This window comes from Enhydra lutris, unplaced genomic scaffold (genome assembly GCF_002288905.1).
Source record: "Enhydra lutris kenyoni isolate GAN:26980312 unplaced genomic scaffold, ASM228890v2 scaffoldscaffold2, whole genome shotgun sequence".
Taxonomy (NCBI): Eukaryota; Metazoa; Chordata; class Mammalia; order Carnivora; family Mustelidae; genus Enhydra; species Enhydra lutris.
The window spans coordinates 86,033,945-86,056,005 of NW_019154086.1; the positions used below are offsets into that span (position 1 = coordinate 86,033,945).

Genomic DNA, 22,061 nt, shown 5'->3' on the forward strand with positions numbered 1-22,061 from the left:
CTCCTCTCTCTCTGCCTGCTTATGATCTCTCTCTGTCAAATAAATAAATAAAATCTTAAAAAAAAAAAAAAGGACAAATTTAAAATGGAATTCTGTGGGGGCTCCCAGAGATTTTTCCCCCCAATTCCTTTGAGTGGAGACTTCATCATTCCAGTTCCCCAATACATCTATAGCTGTCTCTCACCTTTACTAAATTACCTTGGGGATCTCTATCTCCTCCCACTGATTAGTGAATTGTGTGTCTATACAGAGTCTGTGTGGAAATCTCTCTGCTTTTGGTTGCCAGAACACCAGCCTTTTCTGAGGGGACTGATTCCAAGAAGAGGAAGGGAAACACATGTTGAATTTAAAGCCTGAGCTATTTTTAGGCCTCTTCCTGGCTTCCTCTTTCAAGGCACAGGTTCCAAGTTCCTTTTTTCCTTGTATCTGAAAAGCAAGGACTAACTCCACAAGATCTTGTATTTTCCACATGGAATCCACACAGTGAGCATTTGAAAAGTACAGATGGAGAAGGGACCTCTCAGGCTGCGGCTGCTGAATATGAAATGTCCCCAGATTGCACTGGAGTTTGTGTAAAGTTCTGGAAGAAGTGAGAAAAAGTTTCTAAACCCCAAGCTGCAACCTCAATTCTTTACAGACAGGTTTGTTTTAAACTAAAATCTACAACTTCCTTTTTGCATAGGGCTAGACCAATACGGTCTAGAGAGGACGAAAGCCCAATAAACTGTATTGTAAACATCCCCCAGAACTTTAATTCTCTGATGAATCATTTAGTCTAATCCTTACAGGGAAGTTATCTGGTTCCTCACAGTTAGACTCATTCTATGGGCAAACCCAAACTTCATCCGGGTACCATCTTTGGGCCTTTTTCTCCAGGAAACAGGCTTTCTTCAATCCTAAATCTCAATTCTTTCAATGTACCTCTAACATGAATTTCAAGAAGCAGACAGAATCTTGCTTAGTCCTGAAACGTAATTACCCATCCTTGTGAAATTATCACATTGTCTTAACTTTATCTCCTTATTCAGAATTTCTAAAATTACTCCCTCTTGGGATGCCTGGCTGGCTCAGTCTTGGAGCATGCCACTCTTGATTTCAGGATCAGGAGTTCAAGCCCCATGTGGGGGTGGGGAGAGCCTACTTAAAAAAATAAAAAATAAAAATAAAAATAAATTACTCCTGTTGCTTCAGGTTCTAAGTTAACTGAAACAAAATATTTTCTCAGACCAATGACACAACTCAGGGATCAGCGTATCTTCTTCAAAGTATTGTATACATCAGCACTTCTTTGTACAAGGCTCACGGTTCGCCAAGAGTTATTAAAACTCAAAATGTCATCCTTAATATTCATATTCCCTTCTATGTGTCATGTTTCTCGTTTAGCCCTTTGCTGATTCTAGATACTACTTAGCTTTTCATTTATTATGTTGCTTTATAATTAATTTGAAGAGTAAAATTTAGATTTCATATACTGTCATGGTTTTCTAATAAGGGGAGTATTTCATTTGTTTCTAATTTTAAAGTCATCGCAATGAAATTCGCTCCATAAAGTTCTACTGCCACCTGTTGTCCTTAACAGTTTTTGGTCCGGGACAGCTGTAATACGCTATTTACAAACATCAGGGAGACACGCGCTTTGTGCTCCGATCGTAAAGAAACATTTTCCTAACAGCACAGTCCTGCAAATTGAGGCGTGGAGAACTACGGAGTCAAGTGCAAACTGCCCCAGCTGCAGAGATCTTCGTACTCTCCAGAAGGTCCCGTCTTTGCACATTCCTCCCCTTCCCCGCTCCACCTCTCTGCCCGACCCCTCCCCCCAACCCTCCCCCCGCCCCCCCCCCCCCCACCTCCACGCCGGTCCCGGTCCGGGCCCCGACCCCGCGCGGATCCCCCCGCCCCCCGCCCCCCGCCCCCCGCCTCACCCTGGGCGCGCCCGCCGGAAGGGCCGGCTCGGGGCGGGGCGACTGCCAACTAGGTCTGGCTGAGTGCGCGCGTCCTCCCCACTTCGGGGCGCGGCGGCGACGGACCTCCCGCCTCGGTACCTCCCTCCGCATCCCCTCGCCGGGCGCCCGCGCACCATGTTTTCCAGCCCGCGGAGGTGGGGCGCTGGCAGCGGCTACGAGAGGGTCCCCGCGGGGCCTGAGGCGCAGGTAATGCTCATTGGTCCCGGAGGGAGAGGCGGGCGCTCTTCGCCGCTGCGGGTGGGGAGAGGGAGGCCGCCTGTTCGGACGCGGCCCGGGGCACGGATGCGTTCGAGCCGCGTTTTCGCAGCAGTCGTCACCCACAGAGACACACGGACGCGCGCGCGCAGTCGTGAGAGCTGACGCCGGTCCCCAGGACCATGTGAAATCGGAGCCGTCCAGATCTCCGTCAAGGTGGCGGCGGGAGGAGAAAGGGGCATCTTTGAAGGGGGGAATAACTGCCCCGTCACCAGAAACGAGCGCGTGAGAAGAGCATGCATGGACCTGGCGTCACCGAAGGCGGAGAGGTTGGGATGGCGCTCCACGAGCAGTGGCAGAACCCGCCGGCACCGCCGGGGAGATGCGGGATCAGTAACACCGATAACCGACAGGGGTTAACTGAGGGGTGTTGGGAGACTAGACGGGGCAGTCCAGAAACGGCGGGCACTTGACTGTGCCTTGCTCTGCCCTCGTGACGACACGTGCTTCTTCCGCAGTGGAAGTCACATGCCGGGACAGTCGTACAGGGCGACGAACCCTGCAGCGGTGTGTTAGAGCACTTTCCCTAACCAAAATTCCACTTGTTTTGCTTTTCACCACAAGACAAAGCCTTAGAAATAGCCCCTCCCACAAGTAGCTCTGTAATTCTAGAAAGGAAAAAAAATTTCAGGATCAGGGGAGTTTGTTTTAATCCTGGTTCTTGTTAGTGACTCCAAGTGTCAAATAAATATGACAGCATTCTTCTAAGTACATATAAAATGAAACTATAAATGTCTTTAAAAGTAAAGCAAATTATATGTAAAGTCTATAAAATATAGATGCTGAATAAATCCTTTGAAAATGTGAAAGAGCTCTACCAGGACAGTATTCCTTTTTTTTTTTTTTTCTTTCTTTCCCGCTTTCTTTCTTCCTCTCTTTCTCTTTTCTTTCTTTCTTTCTTTCTTTTTTTTTTTTTTTTAACTTTATAGGAGAGATGGCAGGCTTAAGCAGAGAAACGGGTTTAACATCATTGGTACAACTACAGGTTTAACATCATTGGTACAACTACAGAGGTGGCCAAAGGCAGTGAGTCACAAACTTGTAGGGTGGAAAATTATAAAACTCAAACAAATTTCTCACCCAAAATTGCAGTTCTTCCTGTAGGATTTCAACATCATTTATATCCTTGATTATTAATTCAACCTGGCTAGCTTTGTGGACCAGGAATCCATTTAGACAGGATTGAAAATACTAGTTTTATTTTATTTTTTAAAAGATTTTATTTATTTATTTATTTGACAGACAGAGATCACAAGTAGGCAGAGAGGCAGGCAGAGAGAGAGAGAGGGAGAAGCAGGCTCCCCGCTGAGCAGAGAGCCCTATGTGGGGCTCGATCCCAAGACCTTGAGATCATGACCCCAGCCAAAGGCAGAGGCTTTAACCCACTGAGCCACCCAGGCTCCCCGAAAATACTAGTTTTAATTGCATTTTCTTTTTGGTATCTCTGTGATGCCAAATTTAAAAAAAAAAAAAAAGAGTTGATGGCTTCAAAGCCTATGGAAGACCTTATATGATTACCTTTCATTGCTGAGACCTTATGTTTTGACATAATAGATCTCAGACAGAAATCCCATCTACTTATAAGCTAAGAACATGACTTTCTGATAGTTTCTAGCCCTGGCACAGTGACTTATGATCAGAATACTAATAAATACTTGTGATTGGTGGGCAGCCATTCCTTCATTCCTCCGCAAAACATGTTTATTATGAGCTACGCTCTAGGCTAAAACTGAAAATATAAAGATAAATCAAATATAGTTTTCTGTCTTCCAGAAGAACTAAGTCTAGCAAGGGAGAAGCACCTGTCAGCAAAAGATTCCATAGTCAGGAAAGAGTGAGGGTAAATTCAGTAAAGACACTGTGAAAAGCCCCTTTAAATCCTCCCTGAGGAATATGTTGAGATTGCTATGGTAACCTAGAATAAGAATATAAACCTTGAAGGCTGGGATTAGGAGGAAAGGAATTACCAAAAGCAATAAATCTTTTTTTTTTTTTTCCCTTTCCAAAGGCAATGGATCTTAAATAGGATTAAAGTACAAGTGAGAATTAGCCAGAAGTGAAGTAGAAGGATGTGGACAGGAGGAAAGGTATCTCTAAGTAGCAGCAGCCTGTAACAGAGTTGAGAGTGTGGAATTAGGACTGGAAGATGGAGTGGACTAACTGCATTAGATCCAGTCTCTTAAACTTCCTTAAGTTTCTTAAACTTCCTTAAGTTTCTTAAACTCTGGGCCTTAGTTTCCTCTCCTGTAAAATGGGGTTGACAAAAATAGTTTCACCACAAAGACATGTTATATATACATTTTAAAAGATTTTATTTATTTGAGAGAGAGAGAGGCAGCAGGCATGATCAGGGGGGAGAGGCAGAGGGAGAAGCAGGCTCCCCACTGAGCTGGGAGCCTGATGAGGCTTGATCCCACGACCTGAGCCAAAGGCAGTGCTTCACCGACTAAGCCACCCGGTCACCCCACAAAGACATGTTGTATTTTTTTTTTTTTTTTAAGATTTTATTAATTTATTTGACAGACAGAGATCACAAGTAGGCTGAGAGGCAGGCAGAGAGAGAGAGAGGAGGAAACAGACTCCCTGCTAAGCAGAGAGCCCGATGCGGGGCTCAATCCCAGGACTCGGGGATTATGACCTGAGCCGAAGGCGGAGGCTTTAACCCACTGAGCCACCCAGGTGTCCCGACATGTTGTATTTAATGAGGTAATATACTTCGTACAGAATCTGGCACATAATAAGTGATTAAGAAACATAAATTTTTGATTTCTGGATGTTTTCCCTTCTCCATGAGGCTGTCCTTCACTTCCCCTAACTTTCTCCACCAATCCCAGAACACTTTTCCAATGCCCACAAAGGAAGCTCCTGAAGTTAGGGGTTATGAGCTATTCTTAAATGCAGTAGTCACACAAACCATTTCGTCATGGGACCACATCTCAAGGTTGAACCCAAGGAAGACTGAAAGCAAAACACTTCACTAATCCTGGACCCTGACTATGCTGTGGTCTCATGGTCTAAAAATTTCCTGCTCCTCCTTCTCTGTCAAAACCCAGAAATAACAGGACCTCCATTCAAATGAAAATCGCCCTTAAGTCAGCAATGTTAAGGTGTGTTTATGGGATTCCTGCTATACACTCAATGGTAAATAAGTACAACAGAAAAGAAAATGGCTTAGAAAACAAAGGCCTGTAGTAGGCTCAGGGCAACAAGGGAAATGGGAAACATTTGGGGCCAGTTAGATCTGCAGACCAGAAGCGCTGTCATAGTGAAAATAGTGAGTTAGAAGGATTGAGAAATGTTTAATGGAGAAAATCGGAGTACATTAGAACACTGAAAGATACTCTTAGAATTGTCCTGTTTGCTTTTCTACATAGAAGTTACTCTGTAGCAATATATCAATAATGAACTCAGTGAGACCCATGCTAAGAATTCAGTATTTATTGAAAAGTCATTTGTATATTCTTGGGGTTTGAGAAGGCATATTCCCTTCACCAGATATTTTACCTGTCCATTGTAATTTTTTTCTGGGAGGTAAATTTGAAATTTATTATGATAAGTTTAGTGTAAGATGCCTGGCCCACATCTAAGGGGGCTATTTACCAAAGGACTCAAAGAGCCTCCTATGAGATACTTTCACACGGGAAAAGGGGCCTAGAGGGAATGTTAGGTCAAATACTGAGGTTTGGGTCTGTTAAAATAACCTTCTCTAGTAGCTTTGCTAGATGTGGTGCTGAAAACAACCACTTTTTTTACTTAGCTCCTGAGTCTTTGGATCAGTTGGGTCATGACCTGGTTTGGGTCAGCTTGGCTGATCTCTGCTGAACTCTTTTAGGCACCATAGTCCGCTGGAAAGCTGGCTGGTGACAGGATCATCTAACACTAATTTACTCATGTGTCTGGCTCTTTCCAAGCCAGGATGACAGATTGTCATATGAGCACATCAGGTCTTTTCTGTGGGGTCTCTCATCCTCCAGCAGGTCAGCTTGGGATCAGACACATGGTGACACTCAGGGTTCTGAGCACAGCAAGCCTCTCAAGGCTTAGAATTGGAGCTCTCTTGGTGTTACTCTCATGGCATTTTCACGATCAAAATTGTTCAGGGAGTGGAGAATAGAGTTTACCTCTTGATGGTAAAAGCTGCTAAGGATTTGTAGCCATTTGCGGTCCGCCACAGAAATACACATGTTTTGGGGGTGAATCAGATCTTCACATTGGTGGTAAATTATCAGATTGGCAACTCCCTGTGAAATAAAATGTGACTTGTGGGTTAATTCAAGAACTTTCAAAACATTTTCCACAATATGTGCACTTATTTTCCAAATAATATGTTTGGTAATAGTAGTGATGATGACATTATAGTTCACATGTATGAGTGGTTGTTTGTGGTCCCAGTTTTACATCTATCATTTCATTTACTCTTTGCAACAATAATACAAGGACAGATAGCAATTAAGTAAATGATTTACAGTATATCATTTGCTGTAACTCAGGGAACAGATATGGAGTGAATAATGTTTTCTCCTCCCTACTCAGGACATTTTGCTGTATAGGATGGAATTTTGTTGTACACATTCCTTCTAGGACAAGAATTTTTCAAAACATAGTTAATACTTTATGTATGAAATCAGAACTGGATTAGAGGGGATTGGTGCTAAAATTGTCAAATATGGGACAGTTTCTAATAATGAACTTTACTGTAGTGATCAGTCTCACTTTTTAAAATACAGGCATTGGTTCCGACTCTAAAAACAAAATGATTACTTTTGAGGCCTTCTTTTTAAGCCCTTCTTTTTGTTTAACTCACCAGGTGAACAGAAAGAATTTTAAGGTAATGTTACAAACTCTCAAAATAATATGTAATTGTGATAAATAAACATTTATGTATTTATACCTTTATTCTAAAATATGTAATTAAGCACACAGAAGTGAGCCAAATGCCTATTATACTCTCTTATTTTTATATTTTTAGAAAATGAGACAAAACTATCTTTAATTCAGTGATTAAAATGTTTTAAATTTAGCTTATATGTAGATGCTAAATTATGTATGAATACATATGCATAAACATACATATATACACAGTCATAGAAATTCAAGGAGATATATATACAGAGAGAGAGAATGAGAAGTAGAAATTTCAGAAATGGTTTTTTTTTTTCCTACATCGTTTCTTGTTATGTAAACAGAGTCATTATGATAATGTTGGGAGAAATCTTAAAATGCCTCTAGTCCAACCACCATTCTAATAATTTTATTCCTTAAGGATTATAATATCAACATACCTGCAGCTGTTAGTAGTTGAAATTATTTCATGTTTACTTTTCCACCTATTGACGAAGATATTTCAAATTTAAAGTAAAGGCATGTTCTTCATGCACTACTTGTTATATTTTTTTTTTAGAAATGCAACCCAGAGAAAAGTGCTTCATTCTTCAGCAGGATGACGTATTCCTGGTTTAGCAGGTAGGAATTTTACTAATTTGTTTGTAGCATACCATCCTGAGGAAGAGTCCAAGGAAAATGATACCTAAATGTTATTTCTCTAATCTAAGCATGAATATTTTTATAAAATTAATTTGTAAAGACTTTTTTTCTCATTTTATTACAGAGAAATGATAGATAATAACATACTAAGTAGTTCTACAGATAAGATTGCTAATGCTCCTGCAATATGTCTGTCTCTGTATAATATCTATAACCCTGTTAGCACTATGGAAGGAGAGAAATCTAATTTTGTTTTTTTAAGATTCTATTTATTTATTTGAGAGAGACAAAGAAAGAGAGCACATGAGCAAGCAGGGGCAGGGGCAGAAGGAGAGGGGTAGGCAGAGAATCTCAAGCAGATTCCACGTGGAGCTCATGGGTAGGGTATGTCTCACGACCCTGAGATCATGACCTGAGCCAACACTGAGTCAGTGTTTCTGGCGTCCCAGAAATTTGAATTTATTTTTAACATCCAGTATATATGTATGTATAATTTCACTTAACTCTCCCCCAAGTCTTATGAGATAGGCATTTGCATATGAGAAAATTGAATATTGAAGCTTAGGAAGAGGAATTAACTTGTCCATTGATATCCAAGAAGAAGTACACCAACTTGGTGCTGGAAGTCAGTTTTTTTTTTTTTTTTTTTTAAGATTTTATTTATTTATCAGAGAGAGAGAAGGAGAGAGAGCGAGCACAGGCAGACAGAATGGCAGGCAGAGGCAGAGGGAGAAGCAGGCTCCCCGCCAAGCAAGGAGCCCGATGTGGGACTCGATCCCAGGATGCTGGGATCATGACCTGAGCCGAAGGCAGCTGCCTAACCAACTGAGCCACCCAGGCGTCCCTGGAAGTCAGTTTTTGAGTCCATGTTTCATGCTTTTCTTTTCACTTTGATAGTCTACTCTTTACTAGGAATGCTGCCATATATATACATATATATATATATATATGTATATATACATACACACACACTACTATTAAAACACATACACAGTCAGTGTTATGAGACATATATTGTGGTTTACCTCACGGAACAATTCATCTATAATGTGTGATGAGGGCTTTAACACAGAATTAAATCATAGTAAAAGAGAAGAATTGAGTTTTACAATTTTATAAATTCAGAAGCTTTCTTTAGAGATGTATTTCTTTCCCCCATAACAGAAAGGTAATGATACATGAAACCAAATTTATTATCTTAACCTTATGCCCCTTGCTTTACAGTTGGTAGAAACAAAATTGCCCAATATGATCTATAAATATGCTCTCAAGAGTAGATGAATGCTTAAAAAAAAAAAAAAAGAAAAGGTTGATTGTGGGCTGGATGCTGTGCATTATGCTAACCTTTAAAAATGCAGAACCAGGTGCCCTAGTTCCTATATTCTAGGAATTTATAGTAGATTTAGAAAGATTAAAAATTATGTTGTCAGTTACCCAAAAAAGTGAAAGGCAGTATAAGCACGATAAACACAGTTTTCAGGAATGCCATCTAACCACATTTGCACAGTTAGGGAATGTTTTACAAGAAATTAATGCTTGAACCCAACATGTAACAATGTGTGAGAGTGAGCCAAGTGGTATTCCAAGTCGAGCAAAGTATGCAAACTGGAGAGACAAGCATGGACTGACCCTCCTACACTACGGTGTGTCGATGGGGCCAGAGATCAAGCAGAGTGTCATGAAATTCATGTTCGCTCCTCAGAAAATCCCCTTTGCAGGTGTGTGCCGATGGTGTGTACCAGGTGAGAATGGAAACAGAGGGTGGTTAGGAGGTTCTTCAATTATGCTGTAAATTTAGGCTTATGGTCAGAGAAATTACCAGATTCAAAAGTGCATGAACAGATTGAGCTGATTAGATCAGGACATTGAAGAACTGGGAAAAACGTTAATCAGTTTCTGGCTCAGATAACTGTCCGATTCAGGTGTGGTGGAAGAACAGTATGTTCAGTTTGGAGAAGCTTCAATTGGAGATGTCTGACTCATCCTTATGAAAAATATCTAATAGGTGTTTGGATATATAGGCTTTTGATCTAGGATATGGGTTTGGGAGTCTTTGACTGTATGTCAGTAGTTGAAGCCATGAGTGTGAATGAGGTCATCCAGAAAGAGAGGAACTACTGAAGGGGATGAACAAAAAGAACATTGAGAATCCTCAGTATTCAAATGGTGGAAGGAGGGTAATTACCGAGGAAGCTAAGGAAAGGCATTCAGAGTGTAAGAGACAGACCAAGGAAAGAGTGTGTTTGAAAGCTAAGGAAACTGTCGAAACAGGAGGAAAATAAGGTGGTCCGTTGCACCCAGTACTGAAAAGGGGTAGATTTTAAAAAGAACTGAGTATTCTTCATTGAATTTGGCAATGTAAATAAAGTTCGTTGGTGATTGTTATGAAAGCAGTTTAAGTAGAAAACTGATATACTTGGTGAGTAAATAATTGGACAGAAGCAAATAATTCGGTTGAATTATAAGAATTCCAAGTTAATACAAATCTAGGAGTCACTTACAGAGGATGGCAAGAGTTTTATATCGATACGCTACATTAGGGGCGTCTGGGTGGTTCAGTGGGTTAAAGCCTCTGCCTTCAGCTCAGGTCATGATCCCGATCCCGGATCCTGGGATTGAGCACCGCATCGGGCTCTCTGCTCAGTGGGGAGCCTGCTTCCTCCTCTCTCTGCCTGCCTCTCTGCCTACTTGTGATCTTTGTCTGTCAAATAAATAAAATCTTTAAAAAAAAAATATGCTACATTAAGTTACACAATAGAAAAAAGAATGGTTACATGGGAATTATGTAAAAGTGAGTTATTTACATTTAATGATTTTGATTTTTCAAATTTGTATATGTATAAATACATTTTTCAAACCTGCATTATATTTCATTCATGTTGAGAGGAAGAGTGATGTCTGTTCTGGCTTTAAAAATTTTAGACTATAATTTTTCAGTCACAGGATATCATGGAATTTAAATAATGCAAATAAAATTAATTTTAAGGGAATGTACTTTTAAAACTTTATCAAACTGTAAAGACTATATGCATTTATCTTAATTACTACAAACACCATTTTAGGAGGGCTAAAATAGGAGCTGAAATTAAATTAATAAGCAAGATAAGGCTTCGCGGATTTTAAGATATAACACCTCAGTGTCTTGAAGTCTGTATCTTAGATCAATCAAATAAACCAATAAGCTGTAATTGTTGAATATCACATTTATTTTCTGTTTAGATTTAACATCTCAGAACTAGATAGGAAATATTTTTATAGCATGCTGCTCTCTGGACCTGCCATTGGCATGAATCTAATTTGATTTCTTATCTGGTAATTAAACAATTGCAGCTAAAATATAGCTATTGTTTAAGAGAATGCCTCTATGAAGACAGTGGTTAATTGTGTTCTCAGATCTGTTCTTTGAGTTATAGAATAAAGTCAGAAATTATTTCCTAGGCCAAAGTCAAGCTCTCGTAATTATATGAATAATTCAATTAACATGTGCTCAGATGATACAAATAATTAGGGAATTATATGCTTATGAGCCTTAATTCCTAAGGCAGGAGCTGTCTAGATAATTTTGATGATCAAATAATTATGAAGCCTTTATTAGCAAATATAATCTGTCATCAGTGTATAATAATCATTGTCATAGAGTAATCCCCTTGACATACATGGAAAAATCTAGTTAAAGTTTTTATAGGTCACAGTTGAATCACTATTTTAACCAGGGATACACTATTCAGTTTGTCCTCCCTTTACTCACATATTAATAAATTTATATATTACCTGACTTTGTCCTATCTTACAAGTTTTGGACAGACTGACCTTTGCCTTTTCCCATAACACAGTCACTCCTTTGTTTAAAAAAAATGATTAATAGTAATGAAATTGATAATACAACTACATATATATCTTTACTTTCCAAGTTTTCCAGTATTATCCATCTACAAAATTTACATTTCATCTCATCTTCCTAGCGAACTGCTACTGGTTTACTGCTTTTAACATCAGTTGATGAGATGCTTACTCCCTCTCGTTTATGTTGAATATGCTCGAAATTCTCTCTAAGATCACAGAATTGAAAGCAGTGGTTTATTTCACATTTAAAAACCTGACCAGTCCCTGGAGTTCCTGGTGTTTAACGGCATGTAATAATGGGAAATTAATACGGCTCTGCCTGCTTTAGAGAGCTGCGAGGATCAAATTAATTTAACTGAATGACCTTTGAAAAGAAGTATCAGTCTAAAAAATACAAGATACATGCTTACGAATCAGGTCCAGAGTTTATGGATAGTTTACGCATGCTACAGTCCCTTTATTGGGAGGGTCAGCTCTTGGTCCTCGTTTTTCCCAAAAAGCTGCCTCATCATTTGCTTTAAAGACACACTCCTTCCTCTTTTCCTGGATGCTTCTGTGTGATAGAAAGACGAGCCAGGGTGATGAGATTATTTAAATGTACCAAAAGAGAGCCAAGAGGGGAGAAAGGAGCACACACCTGGGAAAAGGGATGTCACCGTAGTTAAACAACTGAACCACGTGCATCACAATCAATTCAGTCCAAGTGTCACTTTCCGATGCTGCGTTATTTGGAGACTCAGCATGAAAGCCAGGGGTCACTTAGCCCCGTGAACCAAAACCGCTGAGTTTTGCACTGTTCTAACTCAAAATGCTGAGGCAGTAAACATTATTAAAAATGCTTTTGTGAAAATCAATGCAATCTTATTTTGAAAATGAATATTTATTTTGTGGAATGGGATAGAAAGACTTAATATGACATAAAAGTAATTTATTGCTTAATATGTTTTTGAAAGTGCACTGCAGGAAAATGTCCAGGGTATTTGAGCCAACAGAAACATGATTACTGAAGCTCCTTTCTTACTACATTTAAACCTTTTTGTTAAATAGGAATTGTAATATCGTATTATGTAGTGTAATAAAAGTGAAATTGAATCCAGTGCAGACTCTGGTTACTGTAGGTTTTAAATCCATCTGAGGGTCAATCAATAGAGATTGTTCAGTAATAATGACAGTGAAAGCCGTCCCAGTTTGGAGTAGTGTAATACTTTGTCATGGTCTCTTGGACTAATAATGTACTTCATAATGGAAAGAACAGAAACTATTGAGTCAGAAGGCCTGGGTTTAAACATGAGTTTAATTTCTTCCTGAGCAAGCCGTGTCACCAGGCTCATAAACTGAGCATATCTGAACTATATCACTTAGGGACTTGTCTGGCTTTTGTATCCTTTGGGTAAATACCTAGTAGTGCAGTTGCTGGGTCCTAGGGTAGCTCTATTTTCAACTTTTTGAAGAACTTCTATACTGTTTTCCAGAGTGGCTGCACCAGTTGGCATTCCCAGCAACAGTGTAAGAGGGTCCCCCTTTCTCCTCATCCTCGCTAAGTGAAATAAGTCAGTCAGAGAAAAAACAAATACAAGACCATATGATTTCACTCGTGTAGAATTTAAGAAACAAAACAGATTAACATGTGGGAAGGGAGAAAAAATGAGAGAGAGAGAAGCAAACCATAAGAAATTCTTTTTTTTTTTTTAAAGATTTTATTTATTTATTTGTCAGAGAGAGAGAGAGAGAGAAATCACAAGTAGGCAGAGTGGCAGGCAGAGACAGAGGGAGAAGCAGGTTCCCTGCCGAGAAAGGAGCCCAATGTGGGACTCGATCCCAGGATGCTGGGATCATGACCTGAGCCGAAGGCAGCCGCTTAACCAACTGAGCCACCCAGGCATCCCACTATAAGAAACTCTTAACGACAAAGAACGAACCAAGGGTTGATGGAGGGAGGTGAAGGAGGTCACTTGCTATGATGAGCACCAAGTGTTATGTGTAAGTGATGAATCACTAAATGCTACTCCTGAAACCGATATTACACTACATGTTAACTAACTAGAATTTAAGTAAAAATTTGAAAAGAAAAAAAAAAAAAACCACAAGGAACATGTCAGGCAACAGAGTAGCCAAATAATAATGGCTGAAACAAATAGGTATTTATTTTCTTGTTATTGGGCAGAACGCTAGGAACCAGCTGGTAAACTATGTTGTAAAGGGCCCAGAGTTTTTCTCTCTTTCCACCTCCCTTCCTTTTTATTTGGCTTTTCACCCAGGGTGGCAGAGATGATTTCTGTCAGAGCATTATGCCTCCAGGGCAGGCAGGAAGGAGGAAGGGAAAGGAAAAAGAAGGCAAACATTTTCTCCTCTTGAAGTTTTGTGCCTCTTTTTGAAAAAGAAAGTTCTCCTCAGCAGACTTTTGTTTCGGTATCCTTAACCATAGTGGAGTTAAATTATTAATGCCAAGCCAAAGGTACTGAGATTACCAGGACTACATTAGACCAGTCATACTTATGACTCTGTGGCTGAGATAGGAGTTACCCTGAGTTCAAAAGATTTTCAACTGAATAGGTGTCAGATGATGATGAGACGGAAGGAAGACTGTAAGGTAAGTATAACTTACTGTCTTCCACAACAATATTCGTAACTAGGCCATGCCTCGTAGTTTGCCTGGGACAGTCCTGATTTAGACTCATTGTTCTTGCATAATTATTCAGTGTCCCCTGGGGTAAGCTCACTGAATGGGGGGGAGTAGAGGTGCTGAGGCTAGCAGTAACTTGCCATGCTTCTTAAGGCACCTTAAGAAACAGCACTGTCACCCTGGCTCATATTCTGTTGGTCAAAGGTAATATGGCCAAGGCTGAAGTTTATGGGACAGAGCCAGGTATTCCACATCTAGTTGGAAAATTTGTAAAGTTAAGTGCAAAAGGGAATATGATGTCCGAGTGGAATAGGAGGAGTTGCAAATGCAGAGGTTGGGTCCATTTCTCCTCTGATACAAGACAGAGGAGCTGGGGTTTTGAAGTGAACACCTTACTGTGAAAGTTAGTTATTTAAATTTCAATAAGAGAGGTAAAGTAGTAGGTGCCTCCAATATGAGATGAGTAAATGAAGTTAGTGTTTTACTGAATAATTGGAAGTCCAGGTAATTCTTCTGAAAGCTACAAATGATTATTGCACATTACTGAACTGCAGGATATGTTGTATGACTTTTCACAGTACAATCTAGTCATTGCATCCTGATTTTAAAAAATAATTTATACATCAAAGAATAAGATAAATGCATGCAAAAATTATTTTTAACTTGATTATTAGTTTTGCTGAATTGTTTACCTTACTCTTTGATTTTTAGAGTAATTGTTTTAGGCTATAAGAAACCTTTGGAAAGAGAGGACCTTTGTGAGCTACATGAAAGTGATTCTTCCTATATTGTGTGTCCTATCTTTGAAAAACAATGGAGGAAGGAAGTCTTAAGGACTCAAGAGAGGCAAGAAGTAAAGGTAATTAATTATTAAATCCTAAGTACCTAATTACTACGTAAAACTAGAAAGACCTTTTTCCAAACATGAGATATTATTAGTATTAATTTAGAAAGTCCCTAAAATATGTGAAGTGACAACCTATTTTCATAAGCAGAGTTGGTTATTGCAACTAATTTCTCTCAACAAATTATTCAGCAACCCCTCCCTTTAATATCAGGAACAGTGTGTTGATATGTTATCTTTGGCTCTTCACCAGTATCTTTTGCTCAACTCTTGTGGCAAAGATGGTTTCTGTATCTCCCTATGGCTTTATATCTGTTGTTCCAGGTATAATATGGTGACCAGGATCAAATTTAATGGGGCAGGGACGGATAGGTACTCCATATCTACCTAGTGTCATGTACATACATGTATGTCCCTTTCAGAATTCTCAAAAAGAAAATATAATTTGAAGATAACACTGTATCTATATTAATATTAATTACATTAATAAAACAGTTTCAACATTGACAAAAGTAAAAAAATACAACTGTTTTTCTTTCCCGTTTTTATTACATGGTGTAAATAATATCAGTGATCTGAAGTCATACCATACCAATGATATAGATCATATTTTCAAGTTTAACTGAATTTATCCCATTCTTCTTACCTTATCTTTAGAGCACATTACTAGTTTTATGGTTAGTTTGTATATATATTTCATTTTTTGCTTCTATTAGCTCTGTCCAATTTTCTCATTGCTTCTTATTCTCTTTCATTATGTAGGCATCCTTTCCTAAAGAGACACATGCCAGGAAACCATCTCTGGTCTATGCATTGTGGAACACTTTTAAGTTTGTCCTGATTCAAGTTGCTTTATTTAAAGTGTTTGCTGATATTTTGTCCTTCACTAGCCCGCTCATAATGAAGTAAGTTGTAGTCTTGGTTTTTTTGTTGTTTGTGTACTTCTTTCTTCTTCTTTTTTTTTTTTTTTTTTTATCTCCCCACAGGTAAATTATAAGCAAGTGTTCCACTCTAAAAGTTGTACTAAAAAAGAGTACGGAAGGCCCTTATTGCAAATTTTATTTAGGATATGGACATTCTGTTAGCTTTGCTATAACGCAAATGTGAATGATGGTAATACAGTCAATATTTACTGAAATCAACCATATACTAAGTACTGTTCTAAAATTTTTGTATTAATTAACCTATTCAGTCTTTACAACAATCCTATGAGACAGGAAATATTGTTACACTCATTATCATGATCAGAAACAAAGGTTTAAGTAATTTGCTTAAGTTCACATAGATAGAAAATGCAGGAATTATTATTAAAACCTGGGATGCCTGTCTTGAATATATATTTAGAAAATGAAATGTACATACCCTCACTATTTTTCTTAGCTGTGACCTTTCGGGAGTTGAACTTTATCAGCCAGGGTAATAATATATAAATAAATGTAAATGCGTGTGGGTTTATATATACACCCATATACATAGAGAGAGACACACTGTTAGAAGAATTTTCTTGTTATTTCTTTAGTATCTATATGCAAGGATTTACAGCCAGACAGTGAAATTGGGACTGACTCTGTGGGACCTTCTTCAAGAAGTCATTGCCCTATCTCTTATATGGTTTATGGAAACAAGGTTTTTTTAATTAATCTATGATAATTTTTTTATGGTATATCCTCTTTAGTCATTAGACATAATGCCATTAAAATAATATTTCAAGAAATGGAAGAGTGTTCAGAATATCCTAACAAGCCAAAATAGAAAGCTATAAGTCAGCATGTAAAATATTTTAAGCATATATAAATATTTATATATTCAGAGAAAAAGTACTGGAAGGACATACACCAAAAAATTTACAGTAGGTGTATCTGGATGATTGTTTGTGGATAAGTTTTAGTTTCTTCTTATCCTCACCCCCTTCGAGTTATATGATAATATTTTAATATTGAATACATTCCCAAGTTGTGGGAGAACTATTTAATTAGGTACTTATACTGTAAGAAACCTGCGGAACTATTTTAAGAACTGTTTAATTCATGAAAACAGAATTAATCCTTAGTTCCTTAAAATCTAGATAATATCCAGAAATGTATTTATCTAATATTTATTGAGCACCTGCTACATACCCCTCTTCTTCATAGACCCTGGGGTGGACAAAAATCAGAGAGTCTCTGCTCTGATGACCTTCAGGGATGAGATAAATAGTAAACAGATGAATAAATATAAATGATATTAAGAAATAATCAGTGCTAAGGAAAAAAAAGTACAAGGGAGGGGGTAGGAAATGCCACTCTGGGGAGAGGTGGAAGTGCTGTTTAATTTAAGGAGGTTAGGGAAGACATTGTTGATAAGGTGCCATTTGAAAAAAGTCCTAAAAGAAGTTAGGGAAGAAGCCAAGACCATACCCATTGCAAATAGGAAGAACAGGAAGGGCAAAAACCACAAGGCACGTGCATGCTTGGTGTCTTTGAAGACCCGCAGGAGGTGAGTGAGGCTCGAGCAAAGTAGCTGGGAAGAAATGTGATAGATTGAGGTTAGGAAGGTCTGGGCATGAAAAAGATTTTAAAGGGCCTTATGGAATATGATGGGGATATTGACTTTTATTCTGTTTTAGAAGGGAAAACTTGGGAAGATTCTGAATAGGATTTGATATGATTAGACTTAACTTTTATAAGGATCACTCTGCTGCTGTGTGGAAAATAATGTAAAGAGGAGCAAAAGTAGAAGTGTCACCAGTTGGAAGACTGAGATAGTCCAGGTGAAGGTCAATGGGGCCTCAACTAGGTTGTGGCAATGAAGGTGATAACAAGTGGTCAGATTCTGGCTCTTTTTTTTTTTTTTTTTTTGTAATTTCACCAAGTTTTGTTAGAATTGGATTTAAAATATCCTAAGTGCCATCATGAGATGCCCAGCAAACCCTTTAATAAGCATTTAACCTTCATGTGTAGGAGTTAGTCATTAATTTCAAGGCTCCTCAAGAGTAAAGAAGATATTCAGAGAAATGTCAAGCACCAAGTTTACAGAATCCATATATTCCTTTTATTTAAAAAATAACATATGGCATGCAATCTGATGTTATGACCTACATTTATTTATATTAGAAGATAATTCATTTAGCTGTATTTATACTAGAATTGTTAGTGGAAAATCACACAGGCATCTGGCAGTGAAGAGAGATATGGTACAGCTGCTCTGCTTTCCTACAATTCTTAGAGATAGAAATCAGATATATTTATTTTCTGCCATTGTTTCAGTATATTCTTCCTCAAAATTCAACTTGTTGAATTTCAATATTATCAGAATGATTTTTTAAATGTAATATTTGTTCTTTATAAAAAACTGATACAAAATTTGATGCAGAATGGGAATAAAATGTACAGTTTTTGAAGTACAATTCTCAAAAGCAGTAATATGCTAACTAAAAGAAAGAGCAAGTCATAGCTTGATGTATATTTATTAGTGTTTGTATTCAACTCTAGAAAATACAGATTCTGGCTCTTTTAAAGGTAGAGTCAACATAGTACACTAATGGATTGACTGTAGGTTGAGAGAGGAGAGGAATCAAGGATGCCTTCAGAGTTTTTTTTGAAGTCACAAGGTAAATGAGGCACCATTTACTGAGATGTAGAAGCTCAGGAGGGAGTAGAGTAGGAAGTGGGCTGTCCTAGACTTGCTAAATCTGAAAACATATTAGCCATTTTGCAAGAAGGAATGAACTGACAGACTGCTGTCCTTTGGAAGGCCTGACTGCTCTCCTTTGGGTGGCTTCTAGGGGGGTGGCTTTTGGCTGGCAACTAGAACTTGCATATCAGGAGAAGTCCTACTGCCAGAACTGTTTAGAGTGGCTCAATTTGTCCAAACTACTCAACAATCAATATAGTTCATTCTGAATACCCACTTTCCTTCTAGAAGTTTGGAATTTTGGCATATATTAGGGAGAGGGTGCCTTGGATGCTGAATCTCTAATGAGCTCATCTGGTAGACAATACTTCATCTATGCTACCACAACTAGTTGCTGGGATAATTAAGTGTGTTTTGTGTGACCCTACTGAGAAAGGACTTTGGGAATCTTGTGTCTGTTTTCTCTGGGACCCATGTACCTTTTCTCTTTGCTTTTCATTTTTTTTTTAATATCCTTTAATGTAATAATCATAGTCATTAGTATGACTAGATGCTGACTGTTGTAAGTCCTTCTAATGAGTCATTTAACTAGGGAGTGGCCTTGGGGATCCCTGACAGCCATCTAGCCAATCCAGAAAGATTGAGGAATTATCTACATAAGCTAGGAGTTGGGAAAAATATTGGCTGGAGTAACAAATTGGGGAATTGTTCCAAATTATACTGGGTAGGTCGAACTACTTTTGTCAATGAGACCCCCTTAGCACGGATAAGGAGAAGTAAAGACATCAGCTATTCCAATGTGTGGAGTTGGTGAAGATGGGAATATCCATCAAAGGACAATGAGAAGGAGTGTTTAGTGCAAGGAGAGGAGAACCAAAGGAGTGTGGTGTCAGGGAATCTAAGGCAAGAAGGTGTTTCTTTGTTGTTAGAAAATTGCTCCTTTCAGTTTTCACCCCAACATCTGTTTGGCCCCCTTGTCTATGGAGATATAAGCCAGATGTCTCCTGGATTAAAACCGCCACCAGAAAAGGTAACATACCTCTTCTTCCCCTGCCTCTGCCACTCACCTTTGTATATTGCAGCTATTTTTAAGGAGTTGGCGGTAGAGTTCTGTTATCTGAGGCCGGAAATCTGTCTCTCAGAAAAGTATTGACCAACATCTTCCTCTCCTGCCCTCTTCTGGTGATCTATTGCTATAGTATTAAGATTGTCAAAATTTAGTGGCATAGAACAATGATCATTTTATTATGTTCACCAATGTCTGTGAGGCAAACGTGATAACCACTAAGCTACAGACATAAGGCATGATTTTATGGATCTGAACTTCAGAGAGGGATGGCTTTTCTTTGATCCACCATGATGGGGGCCTTAGCTGATTAGCTCAGCTACCGATAGCTGTAGAAGCTCAAATGGAGATATATGTTGGGGGCCTTGGTTTTGGCTGTCAGCGGGGTTGTCTTGGTTCTTTATTATGTGTGCTGGTGCTGGAATGTCCAAGATGGCTTCTTAGCATGCATACTGATGCTTGGGCTAAGATGGCTAAAAGTGGCCAGATCTCCAACTCTGTCTTGTCTGTCTCTCTTGCTCCAAGCCTCTCCAAATGGTTAGCTTGAGCACAGAAGTCTCAGAGCAGTTGAAATCCTTACATAGCAGCTGGATTTTTTTCTGACTGAACATGCCAAGAGGCTCCAACTAGTCTTTTTATGACCTAGCCTTGGAAACTCCAGGATGTCACTTGTGCCACATTAGTTTGGTCAAGCAGGCCCCTGAATCAGCCCAGATGGATGGAGAGGAGACTTAGAATAGTTAGGTTTGACTTCTGAGTGAGAGGAGTAGCAAGAGATTCCTGGCCATTTTTAGTCATGCTCTGATTCCTAGTTTTCAGTGACTACTGCTCAAAAAATTCATTCTAGAATCTCCCTGTGGTGACTGTTATCCAAAATAGCATAGTTCATGGCAATTCAGTGTCTCTGTTTTCTCCAAATATTTGCAGTCTACAGGATGCTAAATAATCACTAGATCCTTGTCTATGGGGTAAAGAATGTTCTCCCTTATTTTGTGACACACTTTTATAACACACTAGCTTGACCATACTTTCAAAACAGTTATGTCAGTATTGCATTGAAATGAGTTGGTTGGTGTTATCTTTCTCCCTGCCTAGACTATGAGCTCCTCCTGGTAAAGGATTCTGTGTTACTCAATTTCTGTGTCCTTACTGCCTAGCACAGAGCCTGGCACATAGAACTCAAATACTTGTCCTGAACTGAATACTGAATAAATGGGCTTATCTAAAGTCACATATTTTCAAGAGATTCTCATTCTAGAGTAGCTAAATACCTTTAATATTTTCTCTGCTCAGCAGGGAGCCTGCTTCACCCCCCCCCACCTCTCTGCCTACTTGTGATTTCTGTCAAATAAATAAAAAAAAATAAAAATAAATCTTTGAAGATTTTATTCATTTATTTATTTGACAGACAGAGATCACAAGTAGGCAGAGAGGCAGGCAGAGAGAGAGTAGGGGAAGCAGGCTCCCTGCTGAGCAGAGAGCCCGATGTGGGGTTCGATCCCAGGACCCTGGGATCATGACTGGAGCCAAAGGCAGAGGCTTTAACCCACTGAGCCACCCAGGTGCCCCATAAATCTTTAAAAAATATATAAAAATAATACCTTAATTAACTTACTATTAGAAGAAGTGTTTCTTGTTGATGGTTATGCTTACTCTTTTTCCCCCTTTCTGTGAATTTTATTGTAATATTAGTCAAACCAGTGAGTATTCATGTCTGATGAATTTGGTTTTATGGTATTCACTGTGTCTTGATCATTGATTATTTTTAATACTTCCTGATTTATATTTGTAGAACCACTATGGTACCTGTTGATAGTCCTTTAGTTGTTTGATTTTATGAGAAAGGAAAAATGTCTAATTGGTAAATACACCCACAATAAGAAGAATAGTGCACCTCTTTCAGGAAACTTAATTCATAGACCAAAAAGACATTTAGTAAGTTACTCTTTTTTTTTTTTTTAAGATTTTTATTTATTTATTTGACAGACAGAGATCACAAGTAGGCAGAGAGGTAGGCAGAGAGGTAGGCAGAGAGAGATTGGAGGAAGCAGGCTCCCCGCTGAGCAGAGAGCCCAACTCGGGGCTTGATCCCAGGATTCTGGGATCGTGACCTGAGCCGAAGGCAGAGGCTTTAATCCACTGAGCCACCCAGGCGCCCCAGTAAGTTACTCTTGTAAAAATAATTTGGTGTTCCAGTGGATGGCATCTGATAGAAATCCACTCAGAAATACAGAACTTCCTGTAATTTCATCTGGGTGGGCTGTGGTATAATTTAATACACAGTGCTCTAAATAATTTTCAGTGACTAGAGGTTTTAATAGTAACTTTAGAAACACTAGTATATATTTGATTGCAAAGTACAATTCCAAT

General features: G+C 38.9%; 1 protein-coding gene across 2 annotated transcripts in view; it reads left to right on the forward strand.

Moving 5' to 3' along the window:
- Nucleotides 1-2,101: 2,101 nt before the first annotated feature.
- The window catches only part of LOC111148404 (canalicular multispecific organic anion transporter 1-like), an 88,581-nt gene continuing 68,621 nt past the window's right edge, over nucleotides 2,102-22,061 (forward strand). The window contains exons 1-4 of one of the 2 annotated variants that reach the window (XM_022504935.1): nucleotides 2,102-2,150; nucleotides 7,621-7,682; nucleotides 14,881-15,028; nucleotides 15,776-15,918. In XM_022504935.1, the coding sequence (XP_022360643.1) occupies nucleotides 7,660-7,682; nucleotides 14,881-15,028; nucleotides 15,776-15,918 (314 nt within the window). In that variant the 5' untranslated portion in view covers nucleotides 2,102-2,150; nucleotides 7,621-7,659. Of the gene's footprint in view, nucleotides 2,151-7,620; nucleotides 7,683-14,880; nucleotides 15,029-15,775; nucleotides 15,919-22,061 lie in introns of those variants that run through there. The other variant, XM_022504929.1, reaches the window with a different exon arrangement.